This window comes from Mustela nivalis, assembly GCF_964662115.1.
Source record: "Mustela nivalis genome assembly, chromosome: 17".
Lineage (NCBI taxonomy): Eukaryota > Metazoa > Chordata > Mammalia > Carnivora > Mustelidae > Mustela > Mustela nivalis.
Window position 1 is genome coordinate 59,180,481 of NC_139036.1, and position 27,346 is coordinate 59,207,826.

Genomic DNA, 27,346 nt, shown 5'->3' on the forward strand with positions numbered 1-27,346 from the left:
CTTCCTCTGTAACACCACGAGACCGACGCTCCACCCGTCCCTTACTCAGAGAACAAAAGGAGCCGGAGGAGACGAAGCCCTCACGCGACAGCCCAGCTAGGCAGGAAGAGGGGCGGTGCCCACACTGTGTCGTGGGCAGAGCCATGAAGGCACCACACAAGTCAGCGCGGCCAAACTTCCTCCTGCTACCGGCTACTGACTTTAAAACAAACCGAGCAGAAACCACGGTTTTGTCTAAAATCTCGCCTCCCTATTCCAGAAGGCAGGTGGCTTCAGGAGGAAGCGAAACAAGAACTTTTAATCTATTTTCGAAGGCGTGCTTCTTCAAGATTCTCTTCAAGCTCTTAAGAAACTATTGTTTCGATGTTTACTTTCTAAAAAAGCAAAACAAACAAACAGAACAAACAACCTCCCTTCCAGTGTCAAAAACATCCCCACCAGGTCTGAAGGCCGCTCTGGGGGGGGGGGGGGGCGGCAGCTGCCATCCCCGAAGGAACAGCCCGTCTCCCTGCATGAACGCTCTCCGCCCGCTGCCTCTGGGCTCTGGAAAGGCCGCCTGGCGAGGGCCAGTAGGGCCCACATGTGCAGGAGTGGGAGAGCGTGACCTGAGCACATGGTGACGCCTGTCCCAGGAAGCCCGGGTCGCACCCCGGACAGCAGAGCCGGTGGCCTCCTCTAACCCGGCAGCAGGAGAGAGAGACAAGCGGACTGCTTTAGAACAGATCCTGGAGGCGGCCCACCTGGCACAGGAGAGGGAGGAAGGAGTCGGGCTGGTCTCCCGACATCTGGCGCACACACCTATGTGACCGGCGCACTATGTCCTGGGATGGGGCGAGCTGGTCACCCTGAGTGAGACCCCTGCGGGCATCCTCGAGGGATGAGTAAGCCAGCAGAGCCTAAAGCTCTGAGCGGGGAGGGGGGACCAGAGATGCAGCCGGCTGAGGAGATATGGGTGGGTGTGTTCTAGAAAGCTGCGCTAACCCTCGGCAGCCTGGCACTCCAGCCACATGCCGGGGAAGCCCAGGGCGGGGCTCCTGTGAGCCCCTGACCCCACCACTCACCATCACACATGTAAGTGCCCCCTGCATGTGCCTGTCATCAAAGACCCCTCACGTAGTCTGCACTGCTGATGCGCTGACGTGGGCCGCAGGCCGGCCGGACGCTCCCGCACGTCTTCTCGGTGCAGCACGCGACAGCCCTCCTGTGCTCGCGGATGCCAGCCAGCAAGTCAGCACGGTGCCGGGGCTGCTGTCGACGGGGACGTCGCCAGCACACAGGGCGAGGACATGGCGCTCGACGGGCTGTAAAGCCCTTGTCGACAGAAGGAGGGCCAGCCAGGAAGGCAGGACGCCACCCGGTCGCATGCACATGGGAACCTGCCGCAGGCCCCGGGCGCTCTCCGCGGACCTGCGCACACTCGCAGACCACGGCCGGAGCACTGTGCTCGTCCTGGCTTGGCTGACAAATTTTAGTGAGCGGGCACACTCACCAACACGGACCCACAAACAGTGAGGATGGCCCGCAGGAACGGAGGCAGCACGCGGAGGAAAGCGGTTCCTGAAGCTCCCGGTCATGTCCAATGGTCGCTGCAAACGCTCAAGAGCGCCGACCACCAGCGCACAAAGAGGGAGAAGCGTGACCTACTTTACAAAACTGCCACCCCTTCCCCAATGCTCCAGGGGAGGCAGCTCCTCCAGCCCCTCTCCCAGGGACAGAGCTGGGGGTGGGGTCTCCACCTTCGCCACTCCCAGGAGGTCAGAACTTGGAAGGAGAAAGGAATCTGGCCCAGCGCTCTCTCCCTCTGTAAAGCAAAGAGCTTTATCATATGCTCGACATGGGGATTTTCATGGAAATTACCTTCTAAAAGTATCAAATTGAAGTAAAGTCTCTGTCGCCAATTACAGGGCTTCAGAGTCATCGGGATAAATGCTGCTGCCAGCGCTTCAGACAACCAGGAACCCTGCAAGCCCGGACGTTCCCTTCTAACTCTGACCAAGTCAGCGTACTTAATGCCACAAACCCCACGTCACAGAGTGACTGCACAGATTAAATTTTATACTGAAAATGCAAAGTGCCTAATTAAACACAAGGCTGTAAGTAGTGCTGCAGAACATGAAACATGTCTGTTTAGGGCAACACGGTCCTGCCAAAAAGTCCACCGTAGTTCTGGCTGGGAAACAAGGCATCTGGGACACATCCATAAAAAGAGACTGCTCGCAGGGGTAGCCAACCGACCCGAAGATTTGCCCTTCCTTTCCCCAAGTCTTCCGGCGCGTGCGAACCGGGTGACTGCGGAGTGAGCACCCAGGAGCGTGACACCCCACCGCACCCCACCCCAAAGGCGGGCAGATGGCCGATAAAGGGCATGAGGACGGCTGGCAGCCCCTTGCTAACACCCAGGACTCGCGCACTGTCCCCGGTGAGTCTTGCAGGAGGCGACAAGCACTCAGTTAAGCACACTGCTGATGAGGAGGAAAACGGCATGTAGTGAGGTGTGAGAGCAGACGGACGGGTGCCCTGCCAACCGCAGTTACGGACAGACCCGTCATCCCACTTAAAATCACTTCCAACTCCTGCCATCTAACTTGTTCAGGGACATCAGTCACGGATTCTTTAGAATAACCTTCAATGGACACCTGCATTCCAACTTAGATTATCCACCTACCCAGTCAAACACCCTAAACCCCTAAACAACAGAGCTGCTCTAAAACGAGTCTATATAAAAATCTCTTTTAATACTAACACCCCTGCCCCATTTTTAAAGAGGACTGACCACTCTGAGTGGCAGGGATGTAACACAGGGGTGACAAGCACCTGGCCAATGACCCGGGTAGGAGCCTCTCCCCTAGCCACAGTAGGTGGCCTGCAGAGGTGCCTGCATGTTGCCGGTCTCAGTAATGTCGTGGACAAGAACCATGAACCCCGGAGAAGAAGGAGACACCGCTGACGGAAACGTCCAGAAAGCCTGTCCACCAGCCACCCTGACCTGCACAGTGCTCTCAGGAGGATCTGCCCGGCCACACAACTTATACTTGTACGTTTTTGTGAGGCTCTTCTCCCAATTTTAAGTACAAAATTGTGATTTTTAACTCCAAGGAGAAAAAAAAAAAGTTTGCATTTACTATGTGACTGTTTGAAGTTTCATGTCACTTTTTTTTAAACCCAGATTTGATGCAAAATAACATATTAAAACATTCTTTAACAGATTTGCATATCGTGCTTACATTAAAAAAAGCTTTTCTCTTGCCTATTTCAAAACTAGTTGCATTCCATTTGTACATATCATCCCTTACTATCTCTGTTGCATTTTACGTAAGATAAAACAACTCTACGGGAAAAGAAAAACGCTGCCACAGAAGCCAGCCACTCCATTCACAGGTATTACCCCAAGAGAAGTAAGAGCTCGTCTTACACAGACTCGGACGTGCCTGCTCGCAGCAGCTGAATCCACAGTGGCCCCAAACTGGAAATAACCCACACACTCGTGACAGGTAAATGGGTACATAAGATGTGGCCTGTGAAGACAGTGGAAATGAAATAACTCGGCAATAAAAAGGAAAGACTGACGCCCCCAACAATGATCTCAAACACTCTGTGCTGAGCGAGAGCCAGGCGCCAGAGAACACCCCGCACGACTCCATGAATACAAAATTCTGGGAAACACAGACTCATCTGTAGTGACAAGAGGCAGGTCTGGGGGCGGGGGCGGCTGGGCTGCAGACAGACATGAAGAGCCTCTCAGGGCAACGACGTGCTCTGAGCCTGGACTGTGACCGCGGCTTCGCTGGGGTAAAACAACGATCTGGCACACACGTCATCACACTGCGCACCCGCCATATGCCGGTGTCTCGGTGAAGTGAGTTCTTTCGGGGGTGCCTGGGTGGCATCCGACTCTTGGTTTCAGCTCAGGCCATGTTCCCAGGGTGCTGGATGGAGCCCCACGGGGGGCTCTGAGCTTGGGGCTGAGTGTCTTTGTCACTCTGTCCCTCCCTCACCTCACTCACGAACACGCTCACGCACGTACGGACTAAAATAAATAAATAAAATCTTTAAAAAAATAAAGTTAATTTTGTTTCAAGAACTACAAGAAAAGGGAACCTGAAAAGTGTACTGAAACAGGTAAGTGAAAATGAACACATTCACTGACTAAAGCTACTTCAATGTCACCTCTGGCGTGTTAGGTCGCTGTGGAGGCCCTGCGAAGCCCCGGAGTGTCTGCCGGTGACAGCCGTGGGTGCTGACACCCTTCTCCCCCCCGACTGATGTCCCTGAACACCTCACCAGACCCTTCAATAGACCTGACCCGAGAGGTAGGCACGACTGTGTCACTACCGCAACTCGGCGGCCGTTGGAGACAGATAATCGCTCAGGCCACAAACGGCCAGAGTTTTCAAAAGGAGAGCGGACTGACGAGGGATCTGTAAGCGCGTGTCCTGGAAAGAGCATTAGAAGACAAAGTCATCAAGCAAAGGTCACGCTCCTTTCGACCAAGAGATCCCTGAACAGGGACTGTCTCCTCTCTCCTGACATAGAAGGATTGTAAAACCTCTCTGTTCACAGCTAAAGCATGGTTTCAAAACTTTCAGAAGTCTCCAGCGCGTTATGGGAACACAGCTGTCTGAGGTCCATGAGCGGCGAGGGGACACAAGTTCAACGACCGCCGCACCTCGGTAAACACGGAGAGAGTGCGGTCAGTAACCACCCACACGGCGGGAAGCGGACGGATCCCACCTTCACTCTGTCCCGGAGAGGCCGCATCCGAACGCCCCAGAGAAATGGCTCGGGATGAAACACGCACGATCCGAAACCAGCTGCTTCTACCTACAACGTAAGGTCCCCGCGAACTCCACTCATGCCTGAACCCCACGGCCTGCAGCACCCCCAGCTCCGAGCAGGTGCTCGATAAATGCCTATGGAATAAATTAATGAGGAGCGACCTGGGGAAGAAGCTGCTACAGTCTCCGCATTCTGACTTACACAGACACTAGACAAGATCTTAGAACAGTCAACGCTCACCCCACCAACACTAAGAGGAGAGAGAGAGAAAAATATTTACACATTCTATCAAAAAGCCAATGATTAAAATACAATTCAATGAGGGGCTCCGGGCTGGCCCTGCCGGTGAAGCGTGCGAGTCCTGATCTCGGGCCATGAACTCAAGTACCACATCGGGGGTTGAGCCTACTTAAACACACACACACACACACTTGAGCCTACTTAAACACACACACACACAAACACTTCAATGCTGGGAAGGGTACACTAACACAATCATACACGAGTGAGACGTCAACGTGTCTGTGACAGTTTTTGGAAAGCCATGTGACAATACCCACGAGGAGACTAAAATTAAAAAGCTAAACTCACTGACCCAGTGATTTGACTTGCTGGAAACGAGCCTAAGAAATCAATCAAAAATGTGGGCGACCTTCTACCAACGATGATGTTACAGCGCTGTCTGTTTTAAGAACAAAGTAGAAACTTCTAAACAGCCAACAGGAGAGGTTAATGAATGGCGGGGGGGCGCACCACACACACTGGTTTAGCAGAGGCCACCGTGGGGCCCGCGCAGCCCTGCACGTCTCACTGTCACATCTGGCTGGCCAAGGAGACCACACGGCACAGCTCGCTGGCTCCAGGGGAGGGGATCTGGCTCGTCTGCTGCCTGCTACAAAAGGTGCTTGGTCCTTGGCTCCTCAACTGCAGACTGAGCCAATTCAAGCGTGGCCACCATCGAGGCCCCTCACGTCGCCCCTGTGGGAGATGGGGCAGGGAGGCGGCACTCCCAAGCTGAGGTCCTGCTGTCTGCTGTGCTACGTGCCACCAGCTGTCTCGCTACCACTTCCACTCCCGTGAGAGGCTGCGGGGAGCTGGCCGGCCTACTGTCCTCTCTGGGGTCTGGTCTGGCCCTCTGCTACGCGCACGGGCCCTGCCCTGACAGACGCCACTAAATATTATCCACGTACAAATTTTAATGGCAGAGAAAAACACGTGTTTTCTTTCTTTCTAGGAAGCTACAAAACAGTCTACAGAACGGGAACTCATTTTTAGTTTTATTTGTTTAATCTTGTATTTTCCCAAAGGACTCAGGGGGGTCAACATGCCGGAATATGCACAGAGTAAGAAAAGACTCCAAGCAAAGTGCACCAAACTGTGCACAGCAACGGGCCCGCGGCTTCCGGATGCTCCTGCCTCCACTTTCAGACGCTGCCGAAACTCTCCACGGCTCAGTCTGCCCCAGCGGTGAAGGTCGAAGGACACAAATGCAGCCGCCCCGCAGGCCGCTGGAGCGGGGGAGCTTGACACAAGCCCCAGAGCCCCGAGGGGAGCGCGCGCTGCAGGGGCCCTTCCGGCGCGGTGACCGGGCCTCGCTTTCCCCGCAGGTTCCTGGGCCTGGCTGGCCTGTCCCAAGGGGGACGGGGAAGGATCTTTTTAGGTCACTTCCCCTGCTGGACAGACCGGCGCTCCACGATGGCAGCAGTCCAGGGGCTGCCTAGCAACAGAGCGACACAAAGGGAAGGTGTCTCTAAAAGGAACAGAACGAAAACCACAGAGTCTCGGGGAACCTGAGGTGGGGAGGCCGCTAAACCCAGTAACTATAACAGAGGAGTAAACAAACCCTAGCCCGGCTGTGTTGCTTTTTTTTAACCTCCTTTTTCTTCTTTTTGATCTGTGGAGCCTCTTCTTAAAAACCTCTGCTTGACTTCAGCTCAGGTCATGATTCCAGGGTCCTGGGATGGAATCCCGCATCGGGCTCTCTGCTCAGCAGGGAGCCTGCTTCCCCCTCTCTCTGCCTGCCTCTCTGCCTGCCTGTGCTCTCTCTGTGTCAAATAGGTAAAATCTTAAAAAAGAAAAAAAAAAAAAAAAAACCCTGCTTGAAAGCTCCAAACCCTCTAAGGGGAATTCTAAATGGCCTGGAACAAAACCACGTCCATTAGAGGTTCCAGCCAGCACTTCTCACAACCCTGAGCACACAACGACACACAACTCCTCACATTGTCGGTTCAACAACCAATGTGGGAAATGACGAGATCCACCCCTGGCACACCAGCCCAAGCCAGGGCCCTGCCGCGTGGCCCCAGGCTGGGGGTGGGAGGAGCTGCGGCGCTCCTGAGCAAGGGGCTCTTCCACACCTGAGCTCCTCGAATTCAGAAACTCTGAACGTGTGCGCGTGCGTGTGCACGTGGGTGCGTGTACATGTGCGTGTGCGTTCACTTGCTCCTTCCCGGATCCTACCCTGGAAGATCCCAATTCAGCAGGTATGGCCAGAGTGGGGCTCCAGGAAAACACTGCTTGCTTGCTTGATTTATTTGACAGAGAAAGACCACAAGTAGGCAGAGAGGCAGACAGACAGAGAGGGGGAAGCAGGCTCCCCGCCGAGCAGAGAGCCTGATGTGGGGCTTGATCCCAGGACCCCGAGATCATGACCCAAGACAAAGGCAGAGGCTTAACCCACTGAGTCACCCAGGCGCCCCAAAAACCGCTTTCTTAAAAAAAAAAAAAAACCTCACGCAGAGTCTGTAGATTAGCCAGGTATGGGAGCCACCACACTAATCCCAATTTCCTAGATTACAGACTGCAGAGAGATTAAACAAAGCACTTGTGTGTTTATCTTTGTAGGACACTTGACTACTCCAACCATAAAGGGTCTCCATCTGGGGCGCCTGGCTGGCTCATAGGAGCATGCAACGCTTGATCTCAGAGTCATAAGTTCAAGCCCCACGTCAGGTACAGAGATTCCTTAAAAAAATTAAAATGTTAAAAAAAAATGTCCATCTGGAACACAACTGTAATTACAAGTTCAGATGTCTGAGAGCCAAAAATTCAGGAAAGATTTTAATTCAATTTTTTTAAAACCACTGATGTTTTAACCCCAGTCTCTTATCCAAATAGTTAGGATTTTGCAGTTTAACAACGAATGTAGCAACACTCTACTAGTTTAAATGACGTCTCCTAAGGCAAACAAAAATCCCACTACTCCACAAACCCTAAGATTTTTAAACAGAACTAAAACGTAATTCCACACGCAAGGCACCACGAGCCTACCTTTCCCGTTATACAGATAGCACCCAAGTCTGACGGCGTCACTTCTTAAAATCAAATTCATCCCAATGCAAGCATGATTAGGCCACTGTCATTTTCCCGATGCCAAGGAGACCAGAGACCTACTCCTCTCACCTTCCATGCTCACCCGTGAAACTCGGGGAGCTGCACCCGCCCATTCCCCTTCCCCCGCCACCCTGAGCGCAGTCCACAGTTCTGTTCTGGGGATGGGGCTTGCCTTGAATCCTTATAAAGGTTCCTGAGGTTTTCTCTGCACATACAAATGTGAACTGGTACATGTTTAATAAAGAGGACACGTAGGAGCAACCTGTGTTTGCACTCAGCATCACACAGCCGTCCTCCAGGCCTGTAAGCACAGATCTCCTGTTCTTAAAGACACACCTGCTACTCTAAGGCCAACACAGAGCGGTGTAATGAAGCGTCTCCCTCCTGATGGGGCAGTTAGCGCCTCCCACATTCTGACTCCCAGAGCCAGGCTGTGGCTCACGTCTGCGCTCCCGTCACCCATCCTGAGAGTCTCTGTTACTTCAAGTGCCACCAAGTCTCACCGGGACTGTTTCCTTCAGTCCCGGTGCTCCAGGCTGAGCTAGGTGAGGTGACCTTGGGGATAACACAGAGAACGAACACCATGCCAACAGCCTAGGGCCTATAAAAACTGCGTTAAAAAGTCAAAAGTGAGGGCGCTTGGGTGGCTCAGTGGGTTAAAGCCTCTGCCTTTGGCTCAGGTCATGATCTCAGGGTCCTGGGATCGAGTCCCGCATCGGGCTCTCTGCTCAGCGGGGAACCTGCTTCCTCCTCTCTCTCTCTCTCTGCCTGTTTCTCCGCCTACTTGTGATCTCTCTGTCAAATAAATAAATAAAAGTCAAAAGTGAGTTCTAATTATGTACATTTCTCTAGCAATCGAGTTTTTAATATAAAGATGTGTTATCTTTATAATTTTTTAAAGCAGAAGTTTAAACTCCTCTGTAGAACGCTATAAATACATTTATGTGTTTAAGAAAATGGGAGCTTAAGTAAGAACAGTAATATTTAGCCAAAAATTCAATTTTGTATCCCTGCAGTCTACTGGGGGTGGAAATTAAACCAAGTGAGTCCTGGCCATGATGCGAGGGGGAGGAAGACACCTCGCCTGCCTCCCCCACACGAGGAGATGTCCGTCAGGCGACTCGAGGAAAAGGCAGCTGTCTGGGAAAATAACCCCCACATCGTGTTATGCCGACATGGCCGTCAAAAATAATGAACTCCTTTTTCCTAATGAGCACCATTGTTCAGGGATGTTTCCATTACCTGGAACCAAGAAAAAAAATTCTCCTTATTCTCAAAGAAGTGCAAAAACATTCCTAAGAACCGGCTGCCGTAACACGGCCTTCCGACTGAAGACGTGCTTTGTTCTGATTTGTCATCTGACGACAAACAGGATTGCTGAGGAGCAGAAACAGGATGGACGGGTCAAAGCTGGCTGCTGCTTTGCACACACTCTCCTCTACCCTTGAATTAGGAATCCTCTTCGAAACCCAGAAATGCTCACCGAGACTAGACAACGTCTGCACCAGGACCGTAATCCTTACTTCCCCAGGAAGGAACTGCCTGCCCGTACGAGAAGCATCCCAGGACAAGAGCACTACGCTGGATGTGGCTGGCAGAACAACGGCCCCAAAGATGTCCACATCCTAGTCCCGGGAACGAGGGGATCTGCTCAATCACGCGGCAAAGGGGAACTGAGGCAGATGTGATGAAAGTCTACTCAGCTGCCCGGAGGTGGGGAGATTTTCCTGGGTCATCTGGCGGGCCCCATGGGATCACCAGTGTCTCACAGGGAGGAGGAGGAGGAAGTGGAAGAAGAGGAAGAGGAAGAAGAAGTGGAGGAGGAGGAGGAAGAGGAGGCAGGAGACTCAGTGTCAGAGCGATGAGACCTGAGTGTCGCAGTAACTGACGATGGGAGGAAGGGGCCGGGAGCCACAGGATGCAGGTGGCCTCCGGAAGGTGGAAAGGGCAAGGAAATCTCTCCAGGAGACTCCAGAGAGATCTGCCTTTGCTGACACCTTGGTTTCACCCCAAAGAGACCCATTCCAGACTTGCAACCCCAGAAAAGCAACGTAAGAAATTTGTATCGTTTAAAGCCACTAGAGCAGGCACAGGAGGAGAACAGGGTGCAGCCACTCCCTCCATCTCTCAACGGTGCGGAGGGCATATCTCAAGTCCCAGCCACTACCGCTCTGTCCAGCTGCTTTTCTGACCTGTTAATCATTAAAAAAGAAAATCAGGGGCGCCTGGGTGGCTCAGTGGGTTAAGCCGCTGCCTTCGGCTCAGGTCATGATCTCAGAGTCCTGGGATCGAGTCCCACATCGGGCTCGCTGCTCAGCAGGGAGCCTGCTTCCTCCTCTCTCTCTCTCTGCCTGCCTCTCTGCCTACTTGTGATCTCTCTCTGTCAAATAAATAAATAAAATCTTTAAAAAAAAAAAAAAGAAAAGAAAAGAAAATCAACAACCCAGGTCTCATCCTTATCAAACATCTGTCAAATACCTTAACACTTCCCGGAAAAGAGTGAGCTCACACCACAAAACACCTCACCGTGAAACAGATCAGCCCCTCCTAAAGAATTTCTCTGCCACATGCATCTTTCCAAAATAGAATAATCCTATATTTCATCTAAATATTCCTTTTCTAAGATTTGTACTGGAACCTCTGAACGCTCGGGAAGTGTCCGCATAACCCCCCCAGCAGGTCAGCAGTGAAGGGCGTCCCACCTGGTTACTGCCATGACCAGTGGCAGAGGAACCAAGCCCCCAGATAAAGCCCAACACCAGGGGCGCCTGGGTGGCTCAGTGGGTTAAAGCCTCTGCCTTCGGCTCAGGTCGTGATCCCGGGCTCAGGTCGAGCCCCCGTGTGGGGCTCTCTGCTTAGCAGGAGGCCTGCTTCCTCCTCTCTCTCTGCCTGCCTCTCTGCCTACTTGTGATCTCTGCCTTCGAAATAAATAAATAAAATCTTTAAGAAAAATTTTAAAAAATAAAAAAAAATTTAAAAAGCCCAGAACAACCAAAGAACGCGTGAAGTAAAAGGAAGACGGGAGCAGACAGGAGCGACTTCAATGGCCTTCGTCTCCCCTCAAACACGGACGGGGAGAGGGAGCAAGTCCTTCAACAAACTCCTACGGAGCCTACAACCGGCCTGGCGCTGGGCCTCTGGGTCGTGGCGATCACAAAGCTGGAGCCCAGGCGCGCGCGCAGGAGGCTACGCGTGCTCCGGGTGGGGAGGAGCCTGGGGAGGGGCGCGCAGGTGGCCTCATGAGCGCGGCAACTGGGCAAGTCTCCCTGGGGGAGGGGGTACTGGAGCCAAGGCCGGTGGGCAAGGGCAGCAACCATGAGGATGTCGGGGCGGAAGGCCCCCTTGAGCCCCAGGAACAGCCAGAGAAAGGGCCCAGACGGGGCCAGTGCCAGATGCCCCCGAGCGAATGGGCTGTGCAGGAGGCGGGTAGATGTGTGAGGGTTCGGATCTGGGGGGGGGGGGGGGGGGGGGGAGAAGGGGGGCTCTCTGAGGTCAGCAGACTCGGAGGAGCCTCCCCTGCACAGCACGGACAGAGCCGGAGGGGGTGTTTTCTAGAGTGAGATCACAAAGTCTAGGGTGGAAACCCTATTTCTGTTGGGTTATTATAAATCCAGGAAATAATCTTCCAATTATAATCCTAAGAATCTTTTCAGAATTTCATTTCCTCCATGCTTTGTCTGGACACAGAGGAAAATCACTAAGGTCTTTGTCAAGTTGCGGAAGAGTGAAGGAGCCCCTCCCTTCACATCAGGACAAGTCCCGCAGGGAAGGGAGGAGGACCGCCTGGGGAGGAGGCGTGCCTGACCCAGAGGCTCAGCTCCGAGGAGGTCCCCCCAGGACACGGTGCAGCTGTGCACCAACTCCATCACCGTCGCGCATGGCCCTGACAGGAGAGTGGGGGGCCCCAGTGGAAACGAGGAGGCGTGCCCCAAGCCGCCTGGGATCCTGGTATGCCCTTGCAGGAGCTTCCACGGCTGGCCCATGGAGCCACTGGGCGAAACCTGGCTTTCGGAACTCCTTCGGCGTTCTCAGCGCACGGAGGGCAGGAATCTGGGCCTCCCTGCCCTCCGGTGTGTTCAGAAGCTGCAGGGCTGAAGTCCTGAGTCAGCATCCTCCGTGACCCCGGATGAGGCCCAGTGCAAACACCAGCCTCTCCTCTGACGGGAGCCGAGGCCGCAGTCTCAGAGTGTCGGCTAGCAGATGCTGGGAGATACTGTGCCGTTCCCCAGAAGAAACTGTTCTTCAGCAGTCCTCTCCCTGTCACTGCCGAACTTGGCTTTCCAGTAGCCTGTTATGTGTCACCACAAAGGGCAAAAAGGCAAGGAAGTGGCAGGACAGGGTCCCTGCGAGGGGCTAAGGCCAGCTCCAGTGCAGGCCCACAAAGGGCGCGATGACCAAGGTTAACCCTGCCCTGCTTACCGGCTTTCTCAAGAGAGTCCCCCTGCCCGGGTGCCACGCACGCTCTGGCCCCAGGGGGTCCCCAGAGTTCAGGCTGGGACACTCCCATCATCATCCCACCAGGCCTGGTTCCCCAGAAGCCCTGGGACGGAACGCTGGCCTCTAAGCCAGCACCGTCCGACAGATGGGGGGGGAGGAACGGCCTCTCCAGTGCCGTCCACCAACTCCTTCGACTTCCACCCTAAAACTAACAAGGGCTCTTTCAATCTCAATCCACTTCATAACCCCTAGCACAGGTCTTAACCACGAAATATCTGAACTACCAGGACACGGAACTCTGTGCCCTAATTCCGGGAGAAAAGACAGAAAGTTTAGAAAGCGTCTGAACAGCGGACAGGGTACAGAAAAGTGAAGGGATCGGAGACGATGGACATAAGGAGCAGCGGGTGGCCCAGCAGAAGCGACAGGGTGTCTGCGGCCTGGCTTCCCGTGCGGGTTGCACGCCGACCCTGTCCCTCGCCCATGGAGGGGCGAGCGCCGCGGATGCCGCTGCGTGCGGGAACCCTCCTGTCGCATCCGACCCCGGGGCCAGGTGTGTCCCCCAAAGCAGCTCGCACCCAAAAGCAGAGTGAAAGCTGGATCGCCGCAGGCTCCCAGGGTGTCCGCTCACATCTGTCGGAGCACCTGTCACATGTTCTTGGAGCTCTCCGACATGTCAACTCCCCACACCACGAGCTTCCTGAAAGCAGGCGCACACTTCACCATCCCACAAACACCCCGACACCAAGAAGATGATGAAAAGGGGACTGAGCCAGCAGAGGGCTGCCGGGGCCACCGGAAAACAGAGAGCAAAAGGCAGAGAACAGAATCGGCTGTTTCAAGCCTGGGTAACGCGGCAAGAGGTAATAGTAATAAAAGTTCCCTAACGAGAAAGAGAGGAAAGGGAAGTGTGGAGGGAGGGCTGACCGGAGAGGCAGGAGAGCACCTCCACACAGGCAGGGGAGCACCTCCACACACCTCCACACAGGCAGGGGAGCACCTCCACACAGGCGGGGGAGCACCTCCACACAGGCGGGGGAGCACCTCCACACAGGCAGGGGAGCACCTCCACACACCTCCACACAGGCGGGGGAGCATCTCCACACAGGCGGGGGAGCACCTCCACACAGGCGGGGAAGCACCTCCACACAGGCAGGGCTTGAGATGGTGACGAAGGTCAAGGGGAGCGCCCAGGGGGTTGAAAATGCAGAACGGCAGCTGGACCTCCAAACACCCTCTTCGTTTCCGCCCCCAGGGCTGCTGGAAGCTGGGTCCGGGGCAGCACGCAGCCTCAAGGAGCCGAAGCGAACAGGGGACACGCGCACGTGTCCGGCAGCGGCTGGCTCGAGCGGCCCCACAGACAGACGAACACGAGCCCCGTCCTGCCCGAGCTTCGCAGCGCGCCGTGAATCGGTCTGTAATTCAAGACTGGCTCAAAAGAGTTTTCAAAATGTTTATTGAAAAAAGTCTATAGGCGGCCTGGCCAGCTCAGTTGGTGGAACGCGTGGCTCTTGATTGTGGGGTCGTGAGTGCAAGCCCCACACTGGGGGTAGCGCTACTTAAAAACAAAACCACGAGACTCTGTGAGGACAGCACCGCCAGATTAAAGCAAGTCCCTCCAACCCACATCACCCTCCAGCTGCCGCCCTCTGCCCGCCCAGGGTCCGCTCAAATGAAAGGGCCCCGGCTGCTGCGAGGCCTCCTCTGCAGACCTGGCTCCGCCCAGCCCTCCAACAGGGGGGCAAGGTGCCGTGCTCAGGATGACACCCCTGGCCCTCTTCTGGGTCAGCACGAGATCCCCCCACTTCCCTGGGCTCCACTCCCGCTCGTGTGCTGCTGAGTTCTTGGGTTCCAGCGACAAAGCCGACTATCTAAACGGACCTCCCTCAGGGGTCGGTCTCTAAAACCCCTTGCACTCCACTCAGTGTGTCCAAAGTCAAGCACCTGCGTTTAACTGGAGACCCTCCCCAGGCAGTGATCTGCGTCATCTGCGTCGTCTGCGACAGCACCCTGGCACCACCTGGAGCCGTGCTCATCTCCCACGTGCTGTGTCTCCCTAAACGCTGGTAACCAGTCCCATGCTTTCCCTTGACTTGTCTTGGAGTTACCGTCCGCTCCAGCCCACCGGGACGGCTGCGACAGCTCCCTAGGGGTCTCCCACTGCCTGCAGGAAGCACACCAGGCAGTGGGATCTTTCTAAAATGTAAAATAATCATCATGAAATACCCCAGTTCAATCCCCCAGGCTTCTCATGGCTCAGAGACCGGTGTCTGGAAACACAGAGAAGCCCTCCAGGATTCTGGCCTCCTCTCTAGACCCTGTCTCTGGCCTCCCAGTCTCCAGGTACAGAGAGCCAGGCAGCTCCCCGGGGGAGCCGGGCCCCCCTCCCCGCTGGCCCTGGCTGGCTCTCTCTGAACTGCACCGCTCTGCCACATTCACCGAGTTAGCACCAACTCAGCTTCCAAACTCCAGGTCTGGGAAACGTCCTCTGTCCGATCAGTCCCGCCCCAACTCCAGGGAGGACTGCGCCCCCTGCCCACCCAGGGTTTTCACGCACACACCTGCCACAACCACTCTGACCCTCGCCCCCCCCAGCCTGCCGCCACATCTGTCTTCCAGGCGCAAAGCATCCCCGACAAGAGGCCCGCGTGCTGCAGAGTGACGGGGGACACTCTGGTGTGTGCCGGACACACCGCCGGCCGACCGCAGGCCCACAACGGCGCTACTGAGGAGGAGCGAGTTCTTAATAGCATCTCACCAACGCCATCATTCATACCCAACGTAATAATTACAATACGGAGTGCAGCAGCGCCAGAGAAACGCAGTCATCTGAAATAGAAACCTTGAAGATTCAAAAAAGGAAAAAAAAAGTGAAAAACAGGAAAAGACTCCGATAAGGAAGGTCACATCCTGACCCTTACAGGAGCCTGGAGGCACAGAAAGCAGCTCATAACCGCCTCCCCGCCACAAACACAGAGACACGCTGTCACGGACACCATCCTGGAAAACGAAGACTCACAAAAACCCCCTACAACCCATCTTGCGTTTCTTCAGTCAATGCGGAAAGAGAAGCAAAACAACATTACCAGCAGTTTCAGAGGATGTGGGACTCACTTCTTGAACATTCTAAATAATTTTCCACCTCCTCCATGCCTCTATTATTGCAACTGAAACTAAGCAACAATAATTAGACAATCAAGAAGCAGTGTGGCAACAAAGCCAACGGACAGGTTCAGGCAACGTGCTCATCTTCGGGAGCCTACTGTCCAAGCCTTTCATGTGGGAGGGTGAGCAGGAAAGGGGCGGACAGGCCGCTGCAGGGGGCGGGGGACTCCAAACTGGAGCTCCAACCTACGCCTCACTGTCCAGAGGCGCGCGCGCGCACACACACACACACACACTCGCCTCCTCCCTGGCGGAGTGACCTATATGTGAGCTCTTAACCTTGAAACCAGAAGGCACGCTCCTTCCAGGTCTTTCTGTAGAACTACCTGATCTTCAACGCATGAAACACATACGAAATCATCTATTTGGAAAGACCGTTTCTGATTGCTAAGTGCGGCATTTCGAGACGGGCAGGTACGTGCCTTACGATCCCACAGACTGACCCGCCGATCAGTATAACCGAGACCAGTAAGAGCTACCTAACTCACAATTTCTCCTCTAAAGGAAACATTTGCACTTGCCCAGAAGACAAAATACAGGCTAAAGATCATCCATCGTTAAGAGGAAAATTAAGGAGAGGTAAACAGAGGACCACCGCAATTGGTCAAAATCTGACCCCAACCGCAGCCACACTGAGTATGTATGTCTCCATGCTGAAAGCATCAGAGTGAGAGAAACAGTCACTTGATTTGTTCAAGGCCATTAAAAAAAAAAAGTTAATCTCAGTCAAGTAAATAAAGAAAGCAACATCCCACGCGAACAGGCGGGTCATAATACACAAATACGCAAAATAAATTTTTTTCAACCTAGCTGGCAACCAGTGCATTTAATGAGGTGCCGTTTTATAACCATAAGGTTGGGTTAAAGAAAAAAAAAAAAGCTTTCAAATGCAAATCCTCACCGCGGCATATCCACAGTGACACTCAAGCGTGTAAACCCATACATGGCTAGGAGCGAGGAACACGGGTACTGCCCTTTTGGAAAGCAAATTGGCACCACGCACCAAGAATTCTAAAAATGTTTACCCCACTGACATGTTAATATCACCCCTGGAACTCTACCTTAAAGACCACAGGATGAATAATTATGGTAACCTTATGTTCCAGATTTTCTAAGAAAACCCTGACTTCATAATGGTATTCTTTTCCATAACAGCAAATCACCAAGAGTGTAACTGAATTCGACAACAATGAAAGACGTCGGTATCGTTGAAGAACACGGAAAATCGGTTTGGCATTCAGGCAAACACGTACAGAAGAGTGTTCTGGTTTCTGTTTGGGATGGAGAGCTGAAGACAAAAGCTCAATCACTGAACATTAACTTCTGCCACACGGAACCTGGTTCAGCCTATTATTCCCTCAGGAGCTGCTGAGTACCAGGCCCCATGCTGGTTCTGGAGGCGCGAAGATGAAAGAGCCCAGCTCGCCTGCAGGCCGCGGGCTCCCACTCATGGGCCCGCAGCAGCCACCGGGCCCGCCGCTGCCCGCAGCTCCTTTCATCTTCGGAGGGCGGAAGCCTTGCCCTGGCTAACAGCCACATCTCCGCGCCCTCGCAGAGCAGCTCACTTCTGAAAGGCCGGTTCTCCCTCATGTCCAGACTAGGGGTAAGTCTGAAGCTCATAAAACGCCAGTGGAGCAGAAACTGTGTTCAAGAAGTGAAGGCCATAAACAGCACTGGAGATTCAAAGACCTTAAGAACCTACGCGCAGAGATGTGCTGATCTTGTCGGACTTGTGAGGCAGAATCATCACCATTGAGACTTCCAGGTCACAGCCGATGGCCCTGCCCATCTCTGCCTCACAGCCTGTCCTCGGAGAGGTGCACGACGCCAGCGGTTCCCGGGGCCAGAACCTTTAGAGAAGTGACCCAAGGACCCTCCGAGTATGCACATTCACAAAAACTTCCCCAAACTGGGGTGCCTGGGTGGCTCAGTGAGTTAAGCTTCTGCCTTCAGCTCAGGTCATGGTCTCAGGGTCCTGGGATTGAGCCCTGCATGGGACTCCCTGCTCAGCGGGGAGCCTGCTTCCCCCCCACCCCACCCCACCCCGCGTACTTGTGATCTGTGTCAAATAAATAAAATCTTCAAAAAAAAAAACTTCCCCAAACAAACCTCCCAAGGGCCCCAGAGGCAGTCTGCGGGATAAAAATGTCTGCTCAAGTTCAGAAGTCACGGAGAGGAGTGGTCAGAGTCTTTACTCGGGCAGGGTACCCTACGAAAGCAAAAATACCTCTTCCTTCTGCAAAGAGAACTGTGAAGTCCAGGAAGAACCATGACCTAAGAAGATTACAGGAATCTTTAAAAAAAAAAAAAAAAAGTCCCAATTATTTCACAGTGTTTAAAAAGAAACTGCAGGGACAAGTTCCACCAGCCACAAGCAATAGGGACATCTTTCTTCAAATGTCAATTAAGCTTCTAGAACATCACTAATTCCACATCTTTCACAGAAAACTAGGCTTGAAAAGGACTTGCGTTTAACTGTCCCCATGCGCCCCACCCCCCAGGTCTTCGCAGTCTGGTGTGTCACAGCACACGGGCAGCACGAAGCGCGCTGTACCTGCCTGGGGAGGGAGTTAAGAACCTCTGGTAAACGATTCGGTATTACAGGAGTGTCACGGGAGGAAGGGCTTCCGAATTCAGTGGTGCAGCCGCTGGATGGACAGAACACCAGACTCTGCAGTCCAGACAGACTGCTCTGGTGGTTTCTGAAACTCTCTGTAATGGAACAGGAAAACTTCAAAACTCGTTCTCTTTCTTTGGCATATTATATGAGAGTTCTGTTCCAAAAGTCCTTTAGGCCAAAATGGCAGCTGGGAAATCAGTCATCTCCCCAAATGGCTCTGAACAGTCCTAGGCTACCTCACGGCACGACAGAGGTTCTAGCTTCTGAGGGAGTGTCTGGACAGGCATTCCCTGTGCTTGCACAGTGCACCACACAGTGCTATGTGCACGGCTGTCTTAGCCCTGGACGCAGATCCACTGTAAAACCTACAAGGGAAACAGACAGCTCTGGAGATGAAGGGAAACCCTGAAGAACTGAGAATCTTATTCTTTGTATGACCAACTTAAGGTATTAGGTACTTTTTGTGTGGGGAACGCTATGAGTGGGGAGCCCTCTTGGTTCCTCCAGAATACACAGAAGATGACATTCTTAATTATATAAGGGGGAAAAATAAACCTCTTTCTCATCTTTAGTGTGTGGTCAGCAGACTATCGGCCTCCAGAGACGACCATCACCTAATCTCCAGAACACACAACTGTTATCCTATGTGGCAAAAGCAGGATTAGCCCTGCAGAGCCAAGGTGCTATGCTGGATCACCCTGGTGGCTCCAGTGTCATTACAAAGCTCTGACGATGGGAGGTGGCCCGGCCACAGAGTGAAGGTGGCCTCCAGAACTTGAAGAGGGCAAGGAAATAGATCCTTCCCTAGACCCCCCCCCCAAAAAGGAACATAGCCCTGCAAACACCTTGAGCCCAGTGAGACCACATTTGGACTTCTGACCCCCAAAACTATAGGATCATATATTTACATGCTGTTCTGAGCCACTGCCCCGTTCGTGCTAATCTATTACAGCTGCCTTAGGACCGAATGCACCGGCTTCCATTCACCCCCTCCAAGTACAAATTCGTGTCATGCCTGTTGGCAAAGCAGCCACTGTATCAAAAGCGAACAGACCAAGAGCTTCCTGCCTCGCCCGGTGGGTACAAACGCCAGCAGAGGGCAAGAAGAAAGCCTGGCAGGACCGTGGGGTCCGACAGATTAAATGGCAAGAGGAGGCAGACAAAACAGCGGCGGGCACAGCCCCGAGAGGCCTCTCCTGTGCAGCGAGAGAGGTACGGAGGGGACCGAGGGGACGAAACCCCCTGGGACCAGCCCGGAGGTGGGGATTTTTCCCAATCACAAAAGGACAGCACGAAGGCTTTTACTTGGAAGGTGACTAGGGGACATCTGACGGCCACCGTCCCTGGGGCGCTCTCACTTCAGGCTGCCCGTGGGTCTCGGGGGCAGCGGCACGCTCCCCCGGACCCCGCTCCGGGTCAGGCTGCAGGTCACACAGCCGCCTCTTCCCGCTCCGCAGCTCCACAACGACTTCCCTGCGCCCAAGCAGAAGTAAGACCCGCCCCAGTGAACACGCCGGGAGCGGTCCCCGCAGCCACGCGACCCGCTGGACTCCGCGGGGCATCCCCGCCGCTACAGCCCACCGCAGCTCACCGCGTCCGCGCTGCCCTCCCCAAGCCCTCACGAAATTGTTGGTAAATTCGCCAAAAGCATCTCCCAGGACCCCCGGCACGCCTGCCGTCCCGAGCCGGCCACCGGTCCGGGGGAGAAGGTCAGCAGCACGGGGATTCGGGAACTGTCAAGGGGGACGCCGTGCGGCGTGAGGAGCAAACTTGGGGACCCCGCGCGCGGCCGGGGGTACCGGAGCCGCTCGCCGGGGAGACGGCGGGGAGACGGCGGGGAGGCGGCGGCCGGCTGCGGGGCAGCGCCCGCCCGACAGCGCCCCGGTCCCCGCCGCCCGGCCGCCGCGGGGGAAGCCCGTGCGCTCCGGGGCCGCCCGCCGTGCGTGCCCCCCGCTCGCGAACAAAGACGCGGACCCCGACACAACTTGCGGACCCCGCCGAGGCCCGAAACTAGGGCGCCGCGGACGGGGCCTCGGGGCGCTCGGGCGGCACCGAGCGGCCCCCGGCCCCCCGCCCCGTCCGGAGCCCCGGTCTCCCCGCCGCGCCCCCGCCCCGGCCCAGGCCGGCCGCCCCGGGCTCGCGTCCCGCACCCCGGCCCCGCGAAGCGCCAGCCGCCGGAGCCGCCTCAGGCGCCGGGACGGACGCGGCAGGAAGCGCGGGAGGGGCGCCCGCTCCGCCGCGCCGCGGGCCGCACTGACCGTAGCTGTCGTCCTCCTCCATGGTGCCGGCACCGCACTGTGCGCCGGCCCCGCCGCTCGCCTCTCGAGCCCCGCCGCGCCGGCCGCACGCGCCTCGGCCCGGCTCGGAGCCCCGCCCCCGGCCCGCGCCGCCGCCGCCGCCGCCGCCGCCGCCGCCGCCACTGCCGGCCCCTCGCCGCCCTCGGGGCGCCCCGCCCGCCGTCCGCGCGCGCCCCGGCACGCGGCCGCCGCCCGCACGCGCCTGCGCACGCGCGGCCGCCCGGGCCCCGCCCACCGGACCTGGGGCCCCGCCTGCCGCCCACGCGCGCGCACCTCTCGGCACGCCGCCAACCGCAGGCCCGCGCCTGCGCACGCGCGTCCGCGCGGGACCCGCCCCCGGAGCCCGAGGCCCCGCCCGCCGCCCACGCTCGCGCACCTCCGGGCACACCGCCTACTCCAGGCCGCGCCTGCGCACGTGCGCCCGCCGGGCCCCGCCCCCCGAGGGGCCGAGGCCCCGCCCCTCCCGCTCCCGCGGGCCCCGCCCGTTTCGGATTTCGCTAGGGCGGCGCGGGCGCTCCTGCCCACACCCGGCGGGAGGCTGCCCACGGGCCCAAGGTCGCGTCCGGCTGCTGAAGGGCAGGGTGGTCCTCGCTGACGTCAGCCTCGAAGGTCAGGCCGGTCCCAGCTCGCCCGGGAGGGCCTTGTCCTTGGCCAGAGGCCGCAGAGCGTTTGAATTCATTTACATCCCTTCACGAGTCCCCGAATTTTCCTGGATCACGTTTCAAAGGGAGCCGCCCCAACTCCCCTCATTTCAGGGTCTTCGTGACCCTGATTCACCCTGTCTGAATGCACACGTCTCTAGACTGTTCTGGGCATTTTTGCTTTGGCTGCACGAGGCTTGTCTGTCCCTCTGCCCCTGGTGAAGTGAGCGGCCCTTTGCCGAGCTCGGGCAGCGGCTCTGCTCCTGGAGGCTGGAGGCCTCTGCTCTCCCGGGCTGTCCTCCTTAAAGAGCATCCGCTTGCGTCAGCCCGTGAGGGGACACCAGAACCCACTGGAAAGTCCCCTGCGTCCCCTGCGGGAGAGCCTGTCCTGCAAGCCCAAGGGGGTGCAGGGGCCGGGGCGCAGGTGGAGCTGAGACAGGACCCGGCAGGGCCCTCTCTTCTGGAGGTCTCCCAACTCTCCCAACATCACCACTCTAAACCCCACCCACTGAAATGTGTTCCTACCTGACCTTTTAAAGGAATTGCTCAAAAGACAGCAAAAAAAAAAAAAAAAAGAACAAACAAGGGATCAAGTGAGACCCTAAGAAATTTGGAGGCTGTTTTCTCTGTCACAAAAAGGAAAAGCCCAGTGCGGCAGAATGAGAGCCCCAGAACCCACAAGCTCCCCTTCCAAGGACTCGTGACTCCCCAGCCAGACACAGAGCACGACCTCAGGAACTCCGTGTTGATCCACTGAGTCTGCGGCTTGAGATCCGTCCGCAAAGGGAGGTGAAGGTGAAGAGCCCTTCCTGTGGGCCCTTCTGTCCCCAGTCCAGCCCTGTCTGGCTGACCTCCCTGCTGGAAGTGTTCCTTCCTGAGAGCACTGGCTTGCCCACAATGATAGCACACAACTGCAACAGACAGTTCAGTGTCTCCTAATCCCCAATGCGCTGCCTCATGCGTGTCCACTTTAAGACATTCACTGATGGATACAAACGCTGCGTACATGTGTTGCTGTGTGCAAAACCACTTTTCCCAGGAAGGAGACACAAAAAATGGGAATCAACTGGGAGAAAGGGAGGTTGAGACCTACTTTTCATTTTGTATTCACTTTGTCGTGGTTTTTCTGTGACTTTTGGTTGTTTTAAAACGCATGTATTTTTGTTGTTGTTGATTTGGAAAAAGGAAGAAAAATGTCACTGTTCTAGCTACTCCCAGATGCACAAGCTCTTTTCTGGTTTGGTGCTCAGTCTGTAAAGCATCTGCCTTCCCTTTAGGTCATGATGCCGGAGTCCTGGGATGGAGTCCAACGTCAAGCTCCCTGCTCATGCTCTCTCAAATAAATAAATAAAATCTTTTAAAATTTTTCATTAAAAAAATTACCAGAACCTCAGATGAAAGGGACTTCAGGATCACTCATCTCACAGGATGGTCCAAGCCCCTCCTGGTGGAGCAGACCACCACACTCCGATTCCATTGTGCTGGACCTGGGGCTGCTGGGGGAGAGCTCAGCCCAGGCCTTGGCAAAGTCTGGAAGCCGACAGGACCTGTCCTGAAGTATCTCCACCAGGGGGAGGTGTGACCCCTCTTGGCAGCCTGTTTCATTATTGGCCAACCCTAGGATAGGCCTCCCAGGACTTCTCGATTGTTCTAGGCAACAAAGAAAAGTAATTTCCATGGGGAAACTCCGTGCTTTTATTTCAGATGTGCTTCTGATTAGCCTCCTGACCCGGGCGAAGAGCTCAACCCTCCTGACCTTTTCCTGCCCACAGAATGCAGCCTCTGCCGGTAAAATCCAGGCTTCCGCCCAGAAGTGATCTCTGAAGTTGCTAGATTGGTCCCTGTCTTCCGCTCAACTTATACACGGCTGATGGGAATTTCTGTTGGATGGGATGGATTTCGACATATCAGCCCGAGGAGCCCTAATCTTTGCATCCTGTTGGGGGTTCAGCTCTGGCCCACTCTTCTAAGAAAACTGCTCATTCACAAACATCCGTCTCTAATTTCACAAACTGACCAACCCAGCCTTCGGTGGAGAACCTTGTTGTCTCCCTAAAATCTAAGAAGATGGTCCCTATTTCCTTAGGCACTTCCCCCACGCGCCTTTCTTTCAAATAATTTCAGAAATGAGATGCTTCCCTTAGAGGTTATGTTATCTTTCTCCAAGTTCAATTCTGGTGATTTGTGAGGTTTGGCTTCCCTGATTTCGCCAGATGGTCTAGTTTCACAGGGGACGTGACAGCAGGGAGTCCTGTTCTGGCCCCAGTGTGCTCACGTCCTGTGTGTGTGTGTGTGTGTGTGTGTGTGTATGTGTTCAGTGATCTGGCTACACTTCCTTTGGGCTGGCCTGGACTTCGATGCTCTCAGAGTCCACTGGCTTTGACCGAGTGATCTCCCTTCGCCCTAGTGGAGCACGTAATCTCCCTGCCACCTGCCCCCTCCCGGCTGTTAGGCCAGAGTCACCAGGGGACTCAAGGCACTCCAGCTGGCCTTCTCCTAACAGCATGGTAGAGGTGTCCCCTGCCACCTGAACTCTTTATCAGTGACAAAACCTCGGGAAGCAAAGCCATTGGGATGACAGGTTGGTTCTCACTATCAACACCAAAACTTTGTCTGAACTTCCAAACCTAGCACCTTGGGATAGTGAGGGGTCCTGCCGTGAAAGTTAATCACTGCGATTAGCACAGTACTCGACTGTTCACAAGTTCCTTTGCCTTAACCTGGATCTACTACGGGTCCCAACTCCCAGTGACTGAGAAAACAATCCTTGTTTGATGAAGGCAGAGTACAATTTTTAAAAAATCAGCGCTCTATCCTATGGAACAGGACAGCTTTTGTTTGGGTTGTGCGTAAACACGCTCAAGGATGTAACAGGATTTCTGACCTGGAGTCACAGTCAAAGACGCTCTATTAGATGACATTGGTGACACAGAGGGATGGCTTAGATGTCATCCCTGTGACACAGATTTGGAAACTGAGGCTCACCGTGCAGGGTCGAGTCACGGGATCCAGCTTTGCTGGCTACCCGAGTCCTCTCCCTGCCTGCCTCCAGGCAGAGCCAGGAGCAACGGGCCCCCCTGGACCAGCTGGGCCTCCCTCTGGTCCACCGGTTCAACCTAGATGTCCTCCCCACGTCGCTGTTTCTCCAGAAAACCTTGGACTTCTGCCGTTTGTTTCCCTGTGGTCAGTCCTCAGCGGCTTGGTCCGCTGACAACTTTTTTTTTTTTTTTTTAAGATTTTATTTATTTATTTGACAGAGATCACAAGTAGGCAGAGAGGCAGGCAGAGGGAAAGGAAGAAGCAGGCTCCTTGCTGAACAGAGAGCCCAATGCGGGGCTCGATCCCAGGACCCCTGGATCATGACCTAAGCCAAAGGCAGAGGCTTAGCCCTCTGAGCCACCTGCTGACAACTTTTTTTTTTTTTTTAAGATTTTATTTATTTATTTGACAGAGAGATTACAAGTAGGCAGAGAGGCAGGCAGAGAGAGAGAGGAGGAAGCAGGCTCCCTGCTGAGCAGAGAGCCCGATGCGGGACTCGATCCCAGGACCCTGAGACCATGACCTGAGCCGAAGGCAGCGGCTTAACCCACTGAGCCACCCAGGCGCCCCTGCTGACAACTTTTTAAAGCTGGTTTTTCTCTCTTACCAATCCCTCCTTACATAATAATCTCAAAAATTACAATTATAAGGAAATTTTTTTTTCTTGTGCTTATACTGTGGTGTTTCAAACTTCACAAACAGTGTGTATTCAACTGGGGGCAGGTTACTGTGCTACAATGTTTTCATTACAAAGGGACATTTACAGGCTTTAAAGAGACGGAGGCTGATTTCCGGAGCCTGATTTCCGTATTTACCAACACAAGAGGATTCGCAAGCTGTACGAAGTGAACAAAGCACGGTAGGACTGCAGTGTATATTTCCATTTGTAACAAAAATATGTGCACTCGTAACAGACACGGGCACTCGCATGTTCCACCATTCAACAAATATTTGTTGGGGAGCCTGCGCGGTACCAAGCACCGTTCGAGGTGCTGGGGGCACAGTAACGAAGAGGGTGCTGGGAGAGCCCGGCCCTCACGGGGCGTCTACCCTCGCATCTGGGCACTCAGAGGTTGCCTGTGCCTGCCACTGGGGGAGAGCTGACCGCCAGAGAAACAGGACTGGGAGGGACAAACCCTTCCATACTGCTAGGGGTTGGATCGTGTCCCCCAAAACCCTAATCCCCAGCACCTCGTGTGATCTGATTTGGAAATCGGTTCTTTACAGATGTGATCCAGTTAAAACGAAGTCACTAGCGTGGCCCAAATCCAACGATGGATGGCTTTGTCAGAAACGAAGACACAGACACATGCAGAGGACAAGGTCGTGGGAAGGTGTTGGAGAGTTTGGGGGGATGCGGCCACAAGCCAAGGGCCCCCGGGAGCCCCCGCTGAGAGCTAGAAGAGGCAAGGGAGGATTCTGTCCTCAAGCCTTCAGAGGGAGCATGGCAAGTTCTTTAGGACTAATATGAATGAAACGGCAATCTGGGGGAGAGGCTTGGGCACCGGCATGTAAAACTCTGGCCCTGGGAAATACAGAGCTTTAAAATTATATGCCATATACCAAATATATATGTATTTTATTTATTTATTTTTAAAGATTTACTTATTTTAGAGAGAGCAGGGTGAGGGGAGGGAGAAGGAGCGAGACTCCCCGCTGAGCTCGGACTCTCGCAGGTCCCTGACATCATGACCTGAGCCAAAACGGAGTCCGGCACTTAACCGACTGAGTCACCCAGATGCTCCTAAATTAATTTTTAAGGTAAAAATTTTAGGGGGACCTGGGTGGCTCAGTCATTAAACATCTGCCTTCGGCTCAGGTCATGATCTCAGGGTCCTGGGATCGAGCCCCACATCGGGCTCTCTGCTCAGCGGGGAGCCTGCTTCCTCCTCTCTCTGCCTGCTGCTCCCCCTGCTTCTTGTGCTCTCTTGTTCTCTCTCTCTCTTTCAACGGGTGACTGAAATCTTAAAAAGCCAACCCAGGTGAGCAGGCAGAACTGTACTGATACAGGCAGGCACTGGAGCCAGCATCCTCGACCAACACAAGGCAGAGGGCCCGGCGGCTGGCCTCGGAGCCTTGCCCGGCTCCCCGGGTCTGCTCTCGGGGGCAGCAGTGCGCCGGGGGAGAAAGGGTGCGTCACGCACGGAGGAGACCACAAACCAGATAGCTCACGCAGGCCAAGATTGGGGCATTGTCTTGCTTTGAAAACCCCCAGATTTTATTTTGGGGCATTGTCTTGCTTTGAAAACCCCCAGATTTTATTTTGCTAAAGCATGCAATTTCTTCCGTGTGAATGGCACTTAAAATGTGTTTGTAATGGAACTTGATTGTATCCAGCTGTCACCAGCGGCTCCCGCGCCGCCCAAAAGGCAGCTGGCCACGTGCCACGCAGTTCGGGCTCTCACTTCAAATGGGGGCTGGTGCTCCAGTCCCCGCCGGTCTCTGCCTGCATGATTTCACTTGTGAGACAAACAGGGTCAGACAGGGGCTTGGGCTCAGAGAAGACCATGTCACCAAGAAGCGGTGCCTGCGGCATGTCAAGCCAGTGATGTCCATGGGGGGTGGGCTGCCCGTTTTCCCAGCAGAGGCCAGACGCACGGTTATCCAGGACCCTTCCTTGAAGTGACCTTTCCGGGACACTGACCTGGCGAGGATTTCCTGGGCCCTGCTGGAGACAGTGACCACCGTTCCCTGCTGACCGGAAGCACCTAACAGTGGCCACGTGAGACAGGAAACAGAGGCACACGCGTGGAAGAGGAGGGAAAGGTACATTAAACACAGATCACTTCTGAGACCGTAAGGGCAAAAGACCACACTTAAACTGTCCCAGCTGTTAGCACGGGGACGTGAAGGTGGATGCCTTCATTTAACAACACAGCCAGGGAAAAGTCACTCATTTACGTAAAAGCACTTGAATTCCCCATCCCCCTGTCCTTTCCAATCTGGCCCAGTGACAGTCAGAGGCACCCACATACCCGGGGCCTGCCTGGGGGACAGCACGTCTGTGACACGAAGCAGACAGGGAGAAACACCAGGGA

At 54.8% G+C, this 27,346-nt stretch overlaps 1 protein-coding gene and 1 long non-coding RNA gene across 4 annotated transcripts in view; one reads left to right on the plus strand and one right to left on the minus strand.

The window, feature by feature from the left end:
• Positions 1-20,746, minus strand: part of CYTH1 (cytohesin 1) — a 75,965-nt gene extending 55,219 nt beyond the window's left edge. For all 3 annotated transcript variants that reach the window (XR_014304500.1, XR_014304501.1, XM_082705504.1), the window contains exon 1: positions 20,590-20,746. Coding sequence is in view for 1 of the 3 variants with exons in the window: in XM_082705504.1 (XP_082561630.1) it covers positions 20,590-20,611 (22 nt within the window). In the remaining 2 variants the exon portion in view is untranslated. The remainder of the gene's footprint in view (positions 1-20,589) is intronic.
• LOC309850932 overlaps positions 1-27,346 on the plus strand; it is a 180,482-nt gene that overhangs the window by 26,763 nt on the left and 126,373 nt on the right. The window lies entirely within an intron of this gene.